Source organism: Tiliqua scincoides, chromosome 2 (assembly GCF_035046505.1).
Source record: "Tiliqua scincoides isolate rTilSci1 chromosome 2, rTilSci1.hap2, whole genome shotgun sequence".
NCBI classification, from domain to species: domain Eukaryota; kingdom Metazoa; phylum Chordata; class Lepidosauria; order Squamata; family Scincidae; genus Tiliqua; species Tiliqua scincoides.
In genome coordinates, this window is record NC_089822.1 from 142,704,271 (window position 1) to 142,719,106 (window position 14,836).

General features: G+C 46.1%; 1 protein-coding gene across 7 annotated transcripts in view; it reads right to left on the reverse strand.

The window, feature by feature from the left end:
- The window catches only part of BPTF (bromodomain PHD finger transcription factor), an 85,236-nt gene extending 84,774 nt beyond the window's left edge, over positions 1–462 (reverse strand). For all 7 annotated transcript variants that reach the window (XM_066613842.1, XM_066613841.1, XM_066613844.1 and 4 more), the window contains exon 1: positions 253–462. In XM_066613842.1, coding sequence (XP_066469939.1) covers positions 253–367 — 115 coding nt within the window. In that variant the 5' untranslated portion in view covers positions 368–462. The remainder of the gene's footprint in view (positions 1–252) is intronic.
- Positions 463–14,836: the final 14,374 nt, after the last annotated feature.

The following is a 14,836-nucleotide window of genomic DNA, read 5'->3' on the forward strand; positions in this document are numbered from 1 at the left end:
GGGAGCCACTGAGAGCACAATCCCATGCATGTCTACTCAGAAGTAAATTCCACTGTATGCAATGGAACTTACTCCCAGGAAACTGTGGACAGAATCGGGCTCTGAGGTTGCAAACCTATCCACACTTTCCTGGGAGTAAGCCCCACTGACTATGATGGGACTTACTTCTGAGTAGCTATTCCTCGGATTGGGCTCTCAGACCCCCGCCCCGCCCGCCTCTCACAGCCAGAGCCAGCCCCCCCCCCGCCCTACCTGGGGTGCTGCTGTAGGTGCTGTGGCTCCTGAAGCTGCTCTCGGTGCAGTAGCTGGCGTCGTCCTCGTCCTCCATCTCCTCGGGGTAGTCCGAGTCGTCCTCGTCCTCGTCCATGCCCACCTCCTCCTCGTCGGAGTCGCGCTTCTCCTCCGGGTCCCCTTCCTCCTCCTCGGACACGGCGCTCTCCTCCTCCTCCTCGCTCTCATGATCATCGTACACCACTTTGCTGCCGCCGCCGCTCCTCTTCGAGGAGGCTGCAGCCCTGCCTTGGCGGCTGCTGCTGCTGCTTCGGCTGCCTCCGCCTCCTCCTCCTCCTCCCCCCGCCGCCGCCGCCCTGCCCCTGCCCCTACCGCTACTGCCTCCCCCACCAGGGGTGCTGGTGCTGTCGCTGCCGCCCTTCCTCCTGCCGCCCCCCCTGGGGGAGGCGGCGGCGGCGGCGGCGGCGGCCTGGGCAGCCCCTGCCCCCCTCTGCCTGGGCCCCGCCGCCGCCGCCTGGGCCGCCTGGGCCGGGGCCGCCCACCTGCCCCGGCTGCTGCCCCGCAGGCGGGACCTCAGCCCCCCGATGGGGCCCGGGGGGGCGGGCGGAGCCGGGGCGCTCGCCCGAGCGGGGGCCGCCGCAGGCTGCTGGTGCTTGGGCGGCCTGCCTCGCCGGCCCCGCATCGCTGGGCGCTGGCCGGGGGGAGCGGGCCGGGGAGAGGCGGGCGGCGAGGGCGCGCGGGCGCCGGGCGGGCGGCTGCCGAGGAGCTCCTCCCCGCGGTAAGGATTCTGGGCCGGGGAGGGGGCGCCGCCGAGCTGCGAGGGCCGAGCGCTCAATCCGAATCGCCGGCGTCCCGCTCCGGATCGCCACCGGCCGCCATCTTGTTTCTTCTTCTCTACCTCGGCTCGCTCCGCTCTGACTGGGGGAAGCGGCGGCAGGCCCTGAGCGCCTCACGTGACCCGCCTTTTCGGCCGCGCGGCGCCGCCAGGGGGCGCGCGCGGGCAGCTGCTGGCTGGCTGGCGACTGCCTGAGCGCCTCAGCCATGTCGCGCTCCGGCGCCCGGGCGGCCGCTCCAAAAGCATCGCTCGCAGCAGCCGCTCAGGCACCTGTTACGCGCACCCGCCACAGGCTCTGCCCTCCAGCCGCTCAGGCTCAGAGCCAGGCCTCTCACGTCCCCTCAGAAGTAAGTCCCCTTAGAGTCAATGGGCTTTACTCCCAGGAAAGTGTGGATAGCACTGGAGCCTCAGGCTGCAATCCTCTCCACACTTACCTGGGAGTAATTCCCATAGACTCTAATGAGACTTACTTCTGAGGAGACAGGCAGAGGCTTGGGCACTCAGGCTGCAATCCTCTCCACACTTACTTGGGAGTAAGTCTGGAACCTCATGGGACTTCTGAGGAGACCCACTTAGGAGTGGGCTGCAAGTCAGCATTACTATAGTTTAAGAGCCCAATCCTAAGCATGTCTACTCAGAAGTAATCCCCATTGTAGTCAGAGACTTACTCCCAGGTAAATGTGGTTAGGATTGCAGTCTGAATATATTATGGTTTATATATAACCAGAGCTCATTTGCATGTGCCAATTCATTGCAATGTGCAGTATACAAATTTAAAACTCTTGTGTAAAAATAGTTCTGTGAGAACACCGCCCAGTACACAAACCAGTACATCCCTGTCCCTAAAGCCACCACAGGCACAGTCCTAACCCACTTTCCAGCACTGACTTAAGGGCAATGCAGCTCTGAGGTAAGGGAACAAGCATTCCCTTACTTTGAGGAGGCCTCTGTGAGTGCCACCCAACTGCAGGATGCCCCACATGTCCCATTGGCACAGCTATACCAGTGCTGGAAAGTGGGTTAGGATAGGGCCCACAGAAGCTCAGCAGGCCTTCTATAGCCTCTGTCTTGAATTCATATCCTGTTATTCCATTGCCAGCTATTTTTTTAATACATTGTCTCCAAGTAGTGCTGACAATGCACACTTGCACACCTTGCACCTTAGTGCACCTTGCACACTTCCCTCACATTTCTCCAGATCAGGCTGCAATCCTATCCACACTTACCTTGGAGTAGGCCCCATTGACTATAATGGGACTTACTAAGGAAACCAGCATAGGACTGGGCTACCAGTCAGTAAGCCTCTTCCTTTCTTGTCTGCACATATGCCCTGGGTGAAAACTAACATGTAGTCACACGGGAGCCTATATTAAGCTTTAGAGGTAACTACAACCTCTCACAAGACTTTCCCCTATATAGACAGGACCAGGAGCAGCTCATCCATGAGGCCAACATGCCTCAGGCTGCAGAATGATGAGATGCTGCTATCTCTGTTTGCCAGCTTGCCTCACCTGCTCCTCCTTCAACCACTTCCTGGATTGGAAAAGGAAGAAGGAGACAGAAAGGAAGAGGAAATGCAGAGGGGAGGGAACAGCTGAGCTCTTGGGTCTGAACTCACATTGAAGAGTGGGAGTAACAGTGCCTGATACATCCCGGGCTAGATTAAACTAGTGCCAGACCTGTAGCATATAATATACCCTCCCATTGCTACCCTCCCCCTCCCCCATTCTGCCCTCTCCCCACCCCTCCACTGACCTGTGCAGAGTTTACCTGCTCTGGTGTGCTCTGCACTTCCACAGGCATTGGCAGGCTGGCACAGGCCTTCTTGCCTGCACCTCGAACTCTTCTGCTGTCACAATGTGCTTTCCAGGGCATTTGCGACAGCCAGTGCCGGTGGAGCATATGCTCTACCAGTGCTGTGGCACAATAGGATTGTGCCTGCAGTGAAGTTAAATTTGAACAAGATTATTCATATCATGTATTTAATGACATCCATTACATACCATGTCAAATGCAGCTTCCCAAACATATAAACAACAGGTTGCCAGGTCATGAGATGCATATGCTACTTTACTATTGTGTTAATCTGGCCCTGGGTACATCATTGGGTAAGTGGGGGCGAGGAGGCAGATGCATTTGGCAGGCTGCCTCAAGTAGGAGGTCATGGGCCAAGGCTGAATTTGAGCAAATTCAGCTTGCTTTGGCATGTTTTGGGGACCATAGCTCTGTCCTAGAATACATGATTCTATCATAACCCTACAGCACATTTCAGCTCAGAGGGTGCCTTGCCCTCATCACTAATATTGTAGGACAGTGTTTCTCAAACTGTAGGTCGGGACCTACTAGGTGGGTCATGAGCCAATATCAGGTGAGTTCCCGTTCATTTAAATGTGTGTTTTATTTTGAATATATTAGACTTGATGCTGCCATGGTAAGTGACTGCATTTGGAGAAATGTTACAGATCTGTACTTTTAACAGGTTACTATGTATGTGCTTTGAACAAAGATAGTAAATGAGACTTACTCCTGGGTAAGTGTGGGAAGGACTGCAGCCTAGGATTGTTAAAATCTCCCTGCTTGATTATGTCACTTCCTGTCATGACATCACTTCCGGTGGATCCTGACAGATTATCATTCTAAAAAGTGGGTCCTGGAGCTAAAAGTTTGAGGACCACTGCTCTAAAAAGTGGTTCTCAACGTTTGTCCCCCCCCCCCTGTTCCACTTTGCATGGTACACCCATTGGAAGTACCACCAGAAGTAAAAGGCAGAAAGTGAAGTGAAAAAAATGTTATGTCAAACTCTGTAAAATATACAACCCAATGGTTAGGTTGATGGCATCTGGCCTGGATGCCTTTAAAAGGGGATTGGACAAGTTTCTGGAGGAAAAATCTATTACGGGGTACAAGCCATGATGTGTATGTGCAACCTCCTGATTTTAGAAATGGGTTAAGTCAGAATGCCAGATGTAGGGGAGGGCACCAGGATGAGGTCTCTTGTTATCTGGTGTGCTCCCTGGGGCATTTGGTGGGCCGCTGTGAGATACAGGAAGCTGGACTAGATGGGCCTATGGCCTGATCCAATGGGGCTGTTCTTATGTTAGATTAAGGGTCAATAAACATTAACAGTGCCCCAATTAGGCAACAGATTAAAACAATATTTTTAACACAAATATTTATACAAACCATACATTGCAGACATCCTCCGGGGATGCCTCTTCTAAAATGAGTTCTGGTGTGAAACATGCATGCATCTTCTAAAACAGTGGTTCCCGAACTTTTTAGCACTAGGACCCACTTTTTAAAATGATATTCTTTCGTGAACCACCTAGGTTCACAAGACTTATACACACCCACATGGACACACAGACACAAACACAAAAGTAATATTTATTTTTTATTTACAAAAAATTTGATCTATTTCTCTTAATGAGGCAACCCTAATGAACTTTAATGAATGCTCTCCTTTTTCCATTTATCCCCAGAAAAAATTAAAAACATAAAATCTTGAGGTTTTTTTGAAATCTTTATTAGGGGGCATCAACTAAGACACATTTATCTCTCTAGATCAGGGGTGCCCAAACCCCAGCCCTGGTGCCACTTGCGGCCCTTGGGGACTCCCAATCTGGCCCTCAGGGAACCCCCAGTCTCCAATGAGCCCCTGGCCCTCCGGAGACGTGCTGGAGCCCACGCTGGCCCAACGCAACTGCTCTCAGTGTGACACCAACTGTTCAACCTCTTTTGTGAGCTGTGGGACAAGAGCTCCCTCCACTGCTTGCTGTTTCACATCTGTGATGCAGCTGCAGCAGCAAAGGAAAGGCTAGCCTTGCTTTGTGCAAGGCCTTTTATAGACCATGAGCTGTTCAAGAAAGGCAGGTCTGTCATTGGTTACTAGTCATGATGGCTATGCATTCTCTCTGAGTTCCACAGCAGTATGCTTCTGTGTTAATGCAGGGAGTAATGGCAGGAGAGAAAGGTGTCTTTATCTCCTTGTTGTGACCTTGCTAGAGCCAGCTGGTGGGCCACTGTGGGAAACAGAATGCTGAACTAGACTGGCCTTTGACCTGATCCTGCAGGCCTTTTCTTATGTTCCTCTAGTTTAAAACTATTGGATGTTTATATGCAAATTTATGCAGGCATTACTAATTAATTAAAAGTCTTAGCATTTATTTAATCAGGTATCTCTCCTAGCTAAATTGTGACACGTGTAGCAAATGAGCACATTGGAGGAAAGGTTTAGTGCAGACATCCAATTCATCCAATTAGTGCAGGCCAATTCTATGCTTGGGATCATTAGGAAGGGTATTGAGAACAAAACGGTTAGTATTATAATGCCGTTGTACAAATCGATGGTAAGGCCACACCTGGAGTATTGTGTCCAGTTCTGGTCGCCGCATCTCAAAAAAGACATAGTGGAAATGGAAAAGGTGCAAAAGAGAGCGACTAAGATGATTGCGGGGCTGGGGCACCTTCCTTATGAGGAAAGGCTACGGAGTTTGGGCCTCTTCAGCCTAGAAAAGAGACGCTTGAGGGGGGACATGATTGAGACATACAGAATTATGCAGGGGATGGACAGAGTGGATAGGGAGATGCTCTTTACACTCTCACATAATACCAGAACCAGGGGACATCCACTAAAATTGAGTGTTGGGCGGGTTAGGACAGACAAAAGAAAATATTTCTTTACTCAGCGCGTGGTCGGTCTGTGGAACTCCTTGCCACAGGATGTGGTGCTGGCGTCTAGCCTAGACGCCTTTAAAAGGGGATTGGACGAGTTTCTGGAGGAAAAATCCATTATGGGGTACAAGCCATGATGTGTATGCGCAACCTCCTGATTTTAGGAATGGGTTAAGTCAGAATGCCAGATGTAGGGGAGAGCACCAGGATGAGGTCTCTTGTTATCTGGTGTGCTCCCTGGGGCATTTGGTGGGCCGCTGTGAGATACAGGAAGCTGGACTAGATGGGCCTATGGCCTGATCCAGTGGGGCTGTTCTTATGTTCTTATCCGCCTGATTTAGTACACACAGGTTGTTTTCTTCATTCAAAACTATGACTCACACTGAAGCAGAACCATGCAGAATGCTTCAAATTCAGTTCATGACCTCACTTTTTCTGGTATGTAGACTGGGCCTGGGTTCCCTCTGGAAGAAAGTAGTTTGCTTGAGAGTGCATTGTTTTGGCAGAATGATGGCATTGACAGTTCTCAGCAGTAATACCAAAGCTGAACATTCCACACTGGGGGTATCTCATCTCCTGAACGATTTGCAAAGTTCCTCCTGCATACCACATCCATCTGCAGTAGAAGTGAGGTGGCTGGAAATGAAATAGTTCTGCAATGTGCCCTAAGTTCACAGTGGTTCTCAAACATTTTAGCACCAGGACCCACTTTTTAAAATGACAATCTGTCGGGACACACCAGAAGTTATGTCATTAACCTGGAAGTGATGTCATGGCTGGAAGTGACATCATCAAGCAAGAAAATTTTTAACAGTCCCCCTATATCAAATATAATTAAGTAAATTAGGGTGCAGTGCTTTCCAGCACTGACATAAGGGCAATGCAGTTCTGAGGTAAGGGAACAAATGGTTGGTTGGCAATCTTCAGTCTCAAAAGACTATGGTATAAGCCTACAGCACCCGGTATTCCCAAACGGTCTCCCATCCAAGTACTAACCAGGCTTGACCCTGCTTAGCTTCCAAAATCAGACAAGATCAGGGATGTGCAGGGTAACAGCTGCTTATTTGAGGAGAACTCCATGAGTCCCACCCAACTGCAGGATGCAGCACATGTCCTATTGGCACTGCTATGCCAGTGCTGGAAAGCACTGACATAAGGGGTTAGGATTGCACCCTTAAATGTTTACAATAAGTTAAAAAAATATTTAAAATAAAGACCCCTCCTAACCCTCCCAAGCAGTTGCTGATCTGTTTTAAAAAAATTCCCCAAACATCCCAAAGAAAGCATTCCTATCCACACTTACCCAGTAACATGCCATGGTAGACTCAAGTCTAATATATTAAAAATAAAATACACATTGAAATGAATAGGACCCACCTGAAATTGGCTCATGACCTACCTGGTGGGGCCTGACCCACAGTTTGAGAAACACTGTTCTATGGTTTCTTGGGACTTACACACTCCCGTTCTGGGGCCATCCTGGAAAATATTCCTACACTTAATATGGGCTATGGGCAAAAGTCTCCTGTGTCTTGTAAACTTTCATATGCATGCAACTTCCATCTGCAATATGTCACTAGCAACCAGGAGTGATCAAATTTGGCCCTGCCTGACATTTTTGCACTATGATCACAACTTTCTCCAAGTTTTGGCAATGTGGGATAGCTCTTCCAAACCTTGCATACCACATTGCAGGCACTGAGTCTGGTTACTTCTCAGAAATAACCCCTTGCCTGTAGCTTCCATTTGTCTACAAGCTGTGCAATGCAGTTGTGAAGCAAATGAACTGATGAACACACTTACCTGGGAGTAAGAACATTGCACTCAGTGGAACTTAGTGGGCATGAATAGCTATAAGTGGCTCTAAGCCAACAACTATTTTTCAGGCTCCATTCTCCCTCTTATTTACAAGATGGCTTACTAAGCGAGGTGCAAAGGGCTCTTAATCGCTTAAAACGCTACTAAAATCCTATTTACGCTATTATTTTAATCAAGCAATGGGGCACTCCACAGACTCCCAATACTGCAGTAGTTCGTCTTATCTATCACACTGGCTGGAACCCTCCCATGTAGGTCACATATAAGCAGGGCTTTTTTTCTAATGGAACGCGGGGGGACGGAGTTCCGGCACCTTTTTGCAGGGGCCCCTCCCCTTTGGAGGCATTCCAGGAGGGGGGAGCAAAACAGAGGCAGAGTAGACAGGCACAGGATTGGACTCTTAGGCTGCCATCCTATCCACAGTAAGCCCCATTCACTAAAGTGGACTTCTGAGTAGACATGCATAGGATTGGGCTCTTAGGCTGCAATCCTAGGCACTTTCCTGGGAGTAAGCTCCATTCACTAGAACGAGACTTACTTCTGAGTAGACATACCTAGGGTTGGGCTCTTAATCCTGGCAGAGATATATATCTGCACCCGTTTTCACATGCTAAGGGCAGGTGAAAAGGGATTCTACGTGTGTACAACATGCTGTCCAGCCTTGCCAGAGATCTTCCTCATCCTTCCCCCACAAGCATGCCCTCCGCCAGCCAGCGTTTGCAGCTCCTCTCCAGCAATGCAAAGCGGCTGCTCAGGGCAGCAGATAACATACAATTGCATGCCAAGTGCCTTCCCAAAGACACAGAGTATTCTGATACCTGAATTAAACCATATTTAATCGCTTGTTTGCAAAAGTAGCTGTTTCTATGTGCACCTAAGGACCCCTCTCGTGTAAGATTTTCTTTTTTGTTCTTACTCCCACAGTTGCTTAGAGTAATTTTACTACATGGAACTCATGTAAGCCATTTTTTGGAATCCATTCACTGTTTCCTCTCCTCGAAGTAGTGCCACACTACATACTACACGCTACAAGTGCACCTGTACAGTATTTTTGTGTAGAAAGAATAGCTAGAGGGAAGGGGATGTGGAGATTGACAGCCCAATCCTATGCATGTCTACTCAGAAGTAAGTTCATCTTTAGGGGGAAGCACATAAAAAATATTTTATTTCTCCAATAAAAAATGGTTTAAAAATAAACAAACAAACAAATAAATAAATAAATAAATAAAAGATTAACAAGTTGTGAGTTCCTGCACCTTTTTTTCCACAAAAAAAGCACTGCATATAAGCAATTGTTAGGGGTAATGTTGATTGCCAGATTTTCAGAATTGGATATGCAAAAACATGCATGTGCATGTTCATGCATCACACACACACCTGTTTGACAACGGCATTAGATTTGTACCCTGTAGATGCACTCATTCCGGAGCACGAACCTTCCTGTATCCTATGGCCTTACACAGAGAATATTGCAGACTAGCACCTGACACATTGATCCTGATCACAGAAAAAGTGAACTTTCACTTTGTTGATAAGACTTCTTAATGTGACTAGGCTTGCATTGTTGGGCACTGTATCTGTGTTTTCAGCACTGAGCTTGTGCAGAAGTGAGGCAGGCAGAGTGGACCATGCAAGACTCTTTTCTGTAAGACATTACCATGTATCTGGGGTGTTTATGGCCATAGGCTCTATGAAGTTTTTGTTTGGTTGGAGATTTTCCTGATTTACTTTCATTTGCTGCTGAAAAGAACAGGCCTAGCTAGGATATGGAGGGATTACTGAGTAGCATTTTGGCCCAAGGGGCTTGGTTTGAGTTGAAGGGAGCCTGAAGGTGTGTTCTCCAGAGACTGTTGAAAAGGCACATTTTGGCAAGGATATTTTTGTTGTAGGGTTGCTACTCCCACCAGCAAGACAAGGGTCTGGGTCATTGGCATCTTCATCTTTCTAACACAGATGGACTGAGAGTTAGCTGAATGGAAAGGACTTGAGTTTTTATAAAAGATCTGCCACACAAGAGACTTACTGCATTAGTAGAACTTTGGGGAAATTCTTTTTTGTTAACACAAAAGTGGTTTTCACTATTTTTTTTTAAACATTATGGGAGCTTCTGATCCTGGACACTGTAAAAAGCCCTGTTCCACGTCCTTACCATCTGTACTTCAGACAATGCTGATGGTGGAACGTGGAGCAGAACCTCAACATTTTAACACCTGAACAGGATCATGTAAAAAAAAGTGAGGCATTCTTATAGGGAATTTCTGTTCTCTAGGACTCTCAGAAAGCATTCAAGAGTCATCTACTCCTCAGGTAAGCACAAAAACCTGGGTTGTTAGGCAGGACCAAGGATTGCAGCATCTTCTCCCAAGGGAGAGGTATACAGAGACCAAACGAGAAAAAAGCATAACCCCTCCATCACATCCAAAATACCACAAAATGAATACAAACAGCAACCAGAAAAATAACCACAAGATTAACAATGTCTGGAAATCAGATATGCCACTGAGGGACCACTGTAATGACCATCACTCAAGTTGTTGGATCCTGCAGGACTAGAAGCAGCAGAGCAGCAGCAGCAGGGAGAAGGTATGGAGGCCAATGGGATGCTTACACTTGAGCATGTCTATTCCCACTATGTCCAGATGTGGATATCCTGACATGAAGTTTGGCAACCTGGCATTTTCTATGTTGGCAGATCCACCAGTGGCAGGCTGATGTGTTGTATATCTAATCAAACACCATCAGATGAAGACACCATACCTCTTCCTGAAGTGACTGCTGTCTGAGCCAGTCTGCATTCTAGTTTGGAGTCCTTGCCAGATGTTCCACCTTGAGAGATGACATTTTGCCCAATTCTAAGATGGCCCGTGTCGCCTGATGAAGCATTGTAGATCTTGTGGTACCTGCCTGTTCACATTGCAGACGCTGTTCAAGCTGCAGTTGTTGTCAGTTTAGATAAAGGTTTGAAAAATCTGGTTCTATATTCCTTATTTCACATACTTTTGGCTACAGGTGCAATTTCATCCAATTTTATTATAATTACCTGGATGTATGTGCAGGTTTTTCTTACCTGGATGCTTTACAGAGTCCACTAGCAACATTTCTGCTCACAGGTCTGCTTGTTGTTAAACTTTTAGCATTACCCATAATACAACTTTTCCTTTCTAAAACCATTGTTCTATAATACTTGTTTAAAATTGTTTTGTTTCCTTACATTACCATCTGCTTTATTTGAATGCCTTTTTACAGATATGGGAGAGTGGATAGAGTGGTTTCTCAAGCTTGGCATTCTGTGCAGTACTCCTACATGATGTGGCAATAATTTATGCAATTTTAGCCAATGCAATTAAAAAGAAGAGTGAATCCATCACTTCCACAAATTATGTTCCATTTTATGGCAGCCCATACTGATTTCTCAGTCTCAATAATCAGAGTTGTTATCTGAAAACCAATGGAATACTTGAAGCTCACTAGAGAGGCTTATTAGCTGTGCAAAGTGCTTGTGGACAGCCCTTATCCACAGCAAGTTATAATAAAAGCAAATGCAGAATCAAGTTGCTCATGGGTTTCCAACCTCTGTAAAATAGTGCAAAACCTCAGGCACTCTTATTCAAATAACAGAGTTGCAAATACACTAAGGGCCCAATCCTATCCAACTTCCAGTGCTGATTCAACTGTGCAAACAGGGTGCACGTTGCATTCTGTCATGGGGGGACAGTCATGGTGACTTCCTCAAGGTAAGGCAACATTCCCTTAAGGCTATGTTGTAGCTACATCAGCACTGTAAAGTTGGATAGGATTGGCCCCTAACTGGCCTAATTTTGCATCAAAACCTGCATATTATCTAGGGTCCCACCCTGTCAATTCTATTAGAGTGTAAAGAATAGCCATAATTGACAACTGGAGAGTCAATGTTGCAGAGAAGAGTCCTATTAACCTATTTTTACCTGGCCTACAGATGTACACATTTGGTCCTTGTTGTGTACAGGCAACCTTGGGCAGAAATGGCTTAAGTAACACTGAGGATGACTTAATTGATCAGTTACAGGAGATCCAGTTCCCACCCCAAAACATGAACAATAACATTCCTATCTAGGTAAATTATCTGTGTGTACTGTACACTTGGGAAGGCTTGCCTTGCCAGCACTTTTCAACTAGATTCACATACAGATTTCACCTTGAGCTGTTTATTCTGCAAGTACGTACCTTCTGGAAGTGGCTTACTGCTTGCTTATCAAACTCTTGAAGCCTTGTAAGAACACCTCAACCAGAGCAGAGAAAAACATCCCTCTAGTCCAGCATCCTATTTCACCCAAGGACCAGCCTCATGCCTCTGGGAAGCCCACAGGTGGAACCTATCCACAAATAGTTCATGGATGCAGTACCAGCAACTGGCATTTGAAGGCATATAGCCATGAATGCCTAGCAGCCATACCTCATGTAGATAAGGAATTCTTAAACTTGCACAGTATGTTTCTTGTTCTTTGTGCCATAGTTTAGTTGTCACATGGGGAAAAATGATTACTAGTAGAGTTTTAACTAACATTCATATCAATGCCACAGAACATGCATATCTCACACTGCTCTCCAGCTACACGTTCCCATTTTCTGATTGCACATCAGCTATGAAGATAGGGACTACCTCTAGAAAGCACTTATATACTTCTGTTGGAGATTACTGTGTAGCCAGCTGCACTGCAACCTCTTTCCAGACACACCCAGGGCTGTTCTTTTCCAGTGTGTTTACTTTCAACATACAGGTCCAGTCTATTTATACACGGTTTTATACACAGATTTGACTCAACGCAAATGGCTCCTGCAAATGAGAAGGAATGTGCTGATCTCTGGAGAAGGAGAAAAATGCACCCCTTTAAAATCAGTTTAAAACAGTCCTTTAACAACAGCCTCCTTAATGAGAGGGGGGGGCAGCTGGCTGACAATCCTTCTCTCTCCAGCGGACCCCTCCCTTCCCCCTGACCAAGTGAAAGATACTTTGCATTGGTGAAGGGAGGGGTCAGAGTGAAGCTTTCTAAGTGCTTGGAGGAGGACTGATTGATGGATTGTCTTCTTAAGGACTCTTATCTTACATCACAAAGGTCAGCAAGGCTGTTTTTAAATCACAGGAGCAAAGAAACTTTGTTTTTTAAATTGATTTGCTATAGTGCCATCCATGTGAGTGCTTGGAACAGAACCCATGCAAATAATTAGTCTCAACCTGTATAACATTATGGGACTCAAAGACCACACATTTGCAGCTTCTTGCTGATGGATGAGAAAAGATGCAAGTTTTTCTATTTACAGCCACTGACTTAGAACAGCCCTTGAAGTTCTGCTGAGTGGGCAGCACAGAATGGTATTTTGTGATTCCATCTGCCTGCCAATATGATTTGTACCACTGAATATAATGGGCCTTTTAGATACCTTCTTCCTGGGTAAAGGGCAGAGTCTTTTAGGATCATGCCACCAAAGTAAACCCTTTATTACACCCATCACAGATTTAACTCTGCAAATGGGTCAATGTTTTATTTTGAGTAGGCTCCCTTGGCTGAGTCTGGACAATACTGCAAGAATCATGGTTATTGAATACAAAGTAAGGCCTCTAGCAGAATGCAATCTGCACATTTTGTTACAGTAAAAGCCAGGCAATAAGTACAATTTCTTGATTATAGAACAGCCTTATGAGGCTTCCGCAACCTAGAGAACTGCTTTAGTAAATGACATTTTTGGACTGATCCACTCAAGCTACAAGAGTACTTTTAAACCACAGCTGTCTCATTAGCAATTTGCAGTGGTCTTCAACCTTTTTCGTGCCATGACGCCAATCAATCATGAGACTGAGGACCCACCATTGATCCCACCTCTCTTGGGACCTGATCCACCCATCCCTGCCCCGTTACACTCTCCCAGCACTGTTAACTGTAACCAAATACTCTTATTAGAGGAGCAGAAAAAGTTACCATGAAGCTTGGCACTAGTGAAAGCCATTTTAGAACTATTTATAGAACAATTTAGAACCTGAGGAGGACTGGAACACAATCTGCCGGTACCTGAAGGGGTACAGCAGATGCCTCCCCCTTTACTGGGCATCCAGTGGCCTCCAACCTTTTTCATTCCTGTAAGTTGCCATGACCCCACAACTGAGGCTTTGCGATCCCACTGGGGTCGCAACCTCAAGCTTGAAGATCACTGATATATTGAAAGTTCAACAATGTATCACAAAAGGATCACACTTTAAATGGCATTGTAACTTCAAATAACCACAGCACAAAACTTATTTTAATTATGAAGTAACCACTGAGTCCTTATTCATTCATTGCTGCAGATTGTGGGTTGGATTCAGGGCAAAATAGTTTTTATAAAGCGAAATATGGAACTCACTTTGAATTTAAAACTAATAACACAGGCCAACACATATTTTGCTTCCTTAAACGTTACACCAATTCCTGGGTATATTTGAGGTGCTACACCATGGCGCCCTCATGAGGAAGCTGCTTGAACCATTCGCTAATGAGGCTAAATCTCCAAAACTAGATGTGATAGGGCAAAACGGATGCCATTTTTGGAACTGGCACCCCAAATTCATATCAAACCACCATAAAGTTTGGGAAAAACTTTTCTGACCCTCAATTTTGTAGGCCTATGTAATCAGAAGTTTCTACCCTCTTTATATTAAAGTGTCAGCAATTGTTAATTGAATAAAGCTGGTGTACCTTGTTCTGGTTTTGGCTTACTTCTTTCTTCATTTCAGAGTGCAGGAACAAGATATCTCATCTCTATCGCTTGCACCTGCAAGCAAATAGTAAACCAGTACAATCCAAAATGCTACTAATGGAAAGCTGATAACTGTACCTTCTTGGAAGACAGATGTCCCATCAAACCATTGTGGTTTGCTGAGGATGTTTCATGGAAAGTGTGATTGGCAAGGCAAGTGCAGTGCAGGTGTGTACAGAGACAGCCTAGCTAATATACCTCTTTGTTTGGGACATCTACCTTTAATCTAAACCTATAAAGGTTTTCAGAAAAAGCATACCATACATGTTGTTGAGCAGACACTCAAAAACGACGTTAGCAGATTTTCAGATATCTACAAAGAAATGCATTTTTGGGTATCCAAGCTACAATTCAAAAACCTGAAAAAATTCAGATGTTTTTCCACAGATGCCTCCATTTGTACATTAGATTTTCAGATGTTCAATGTTGTATTTTTGTGTATATAATGTTTTAATTTGATGACACTGATTACCATTAATATTTGGTCCAGAGCTCTGCTGTGGAGCACTA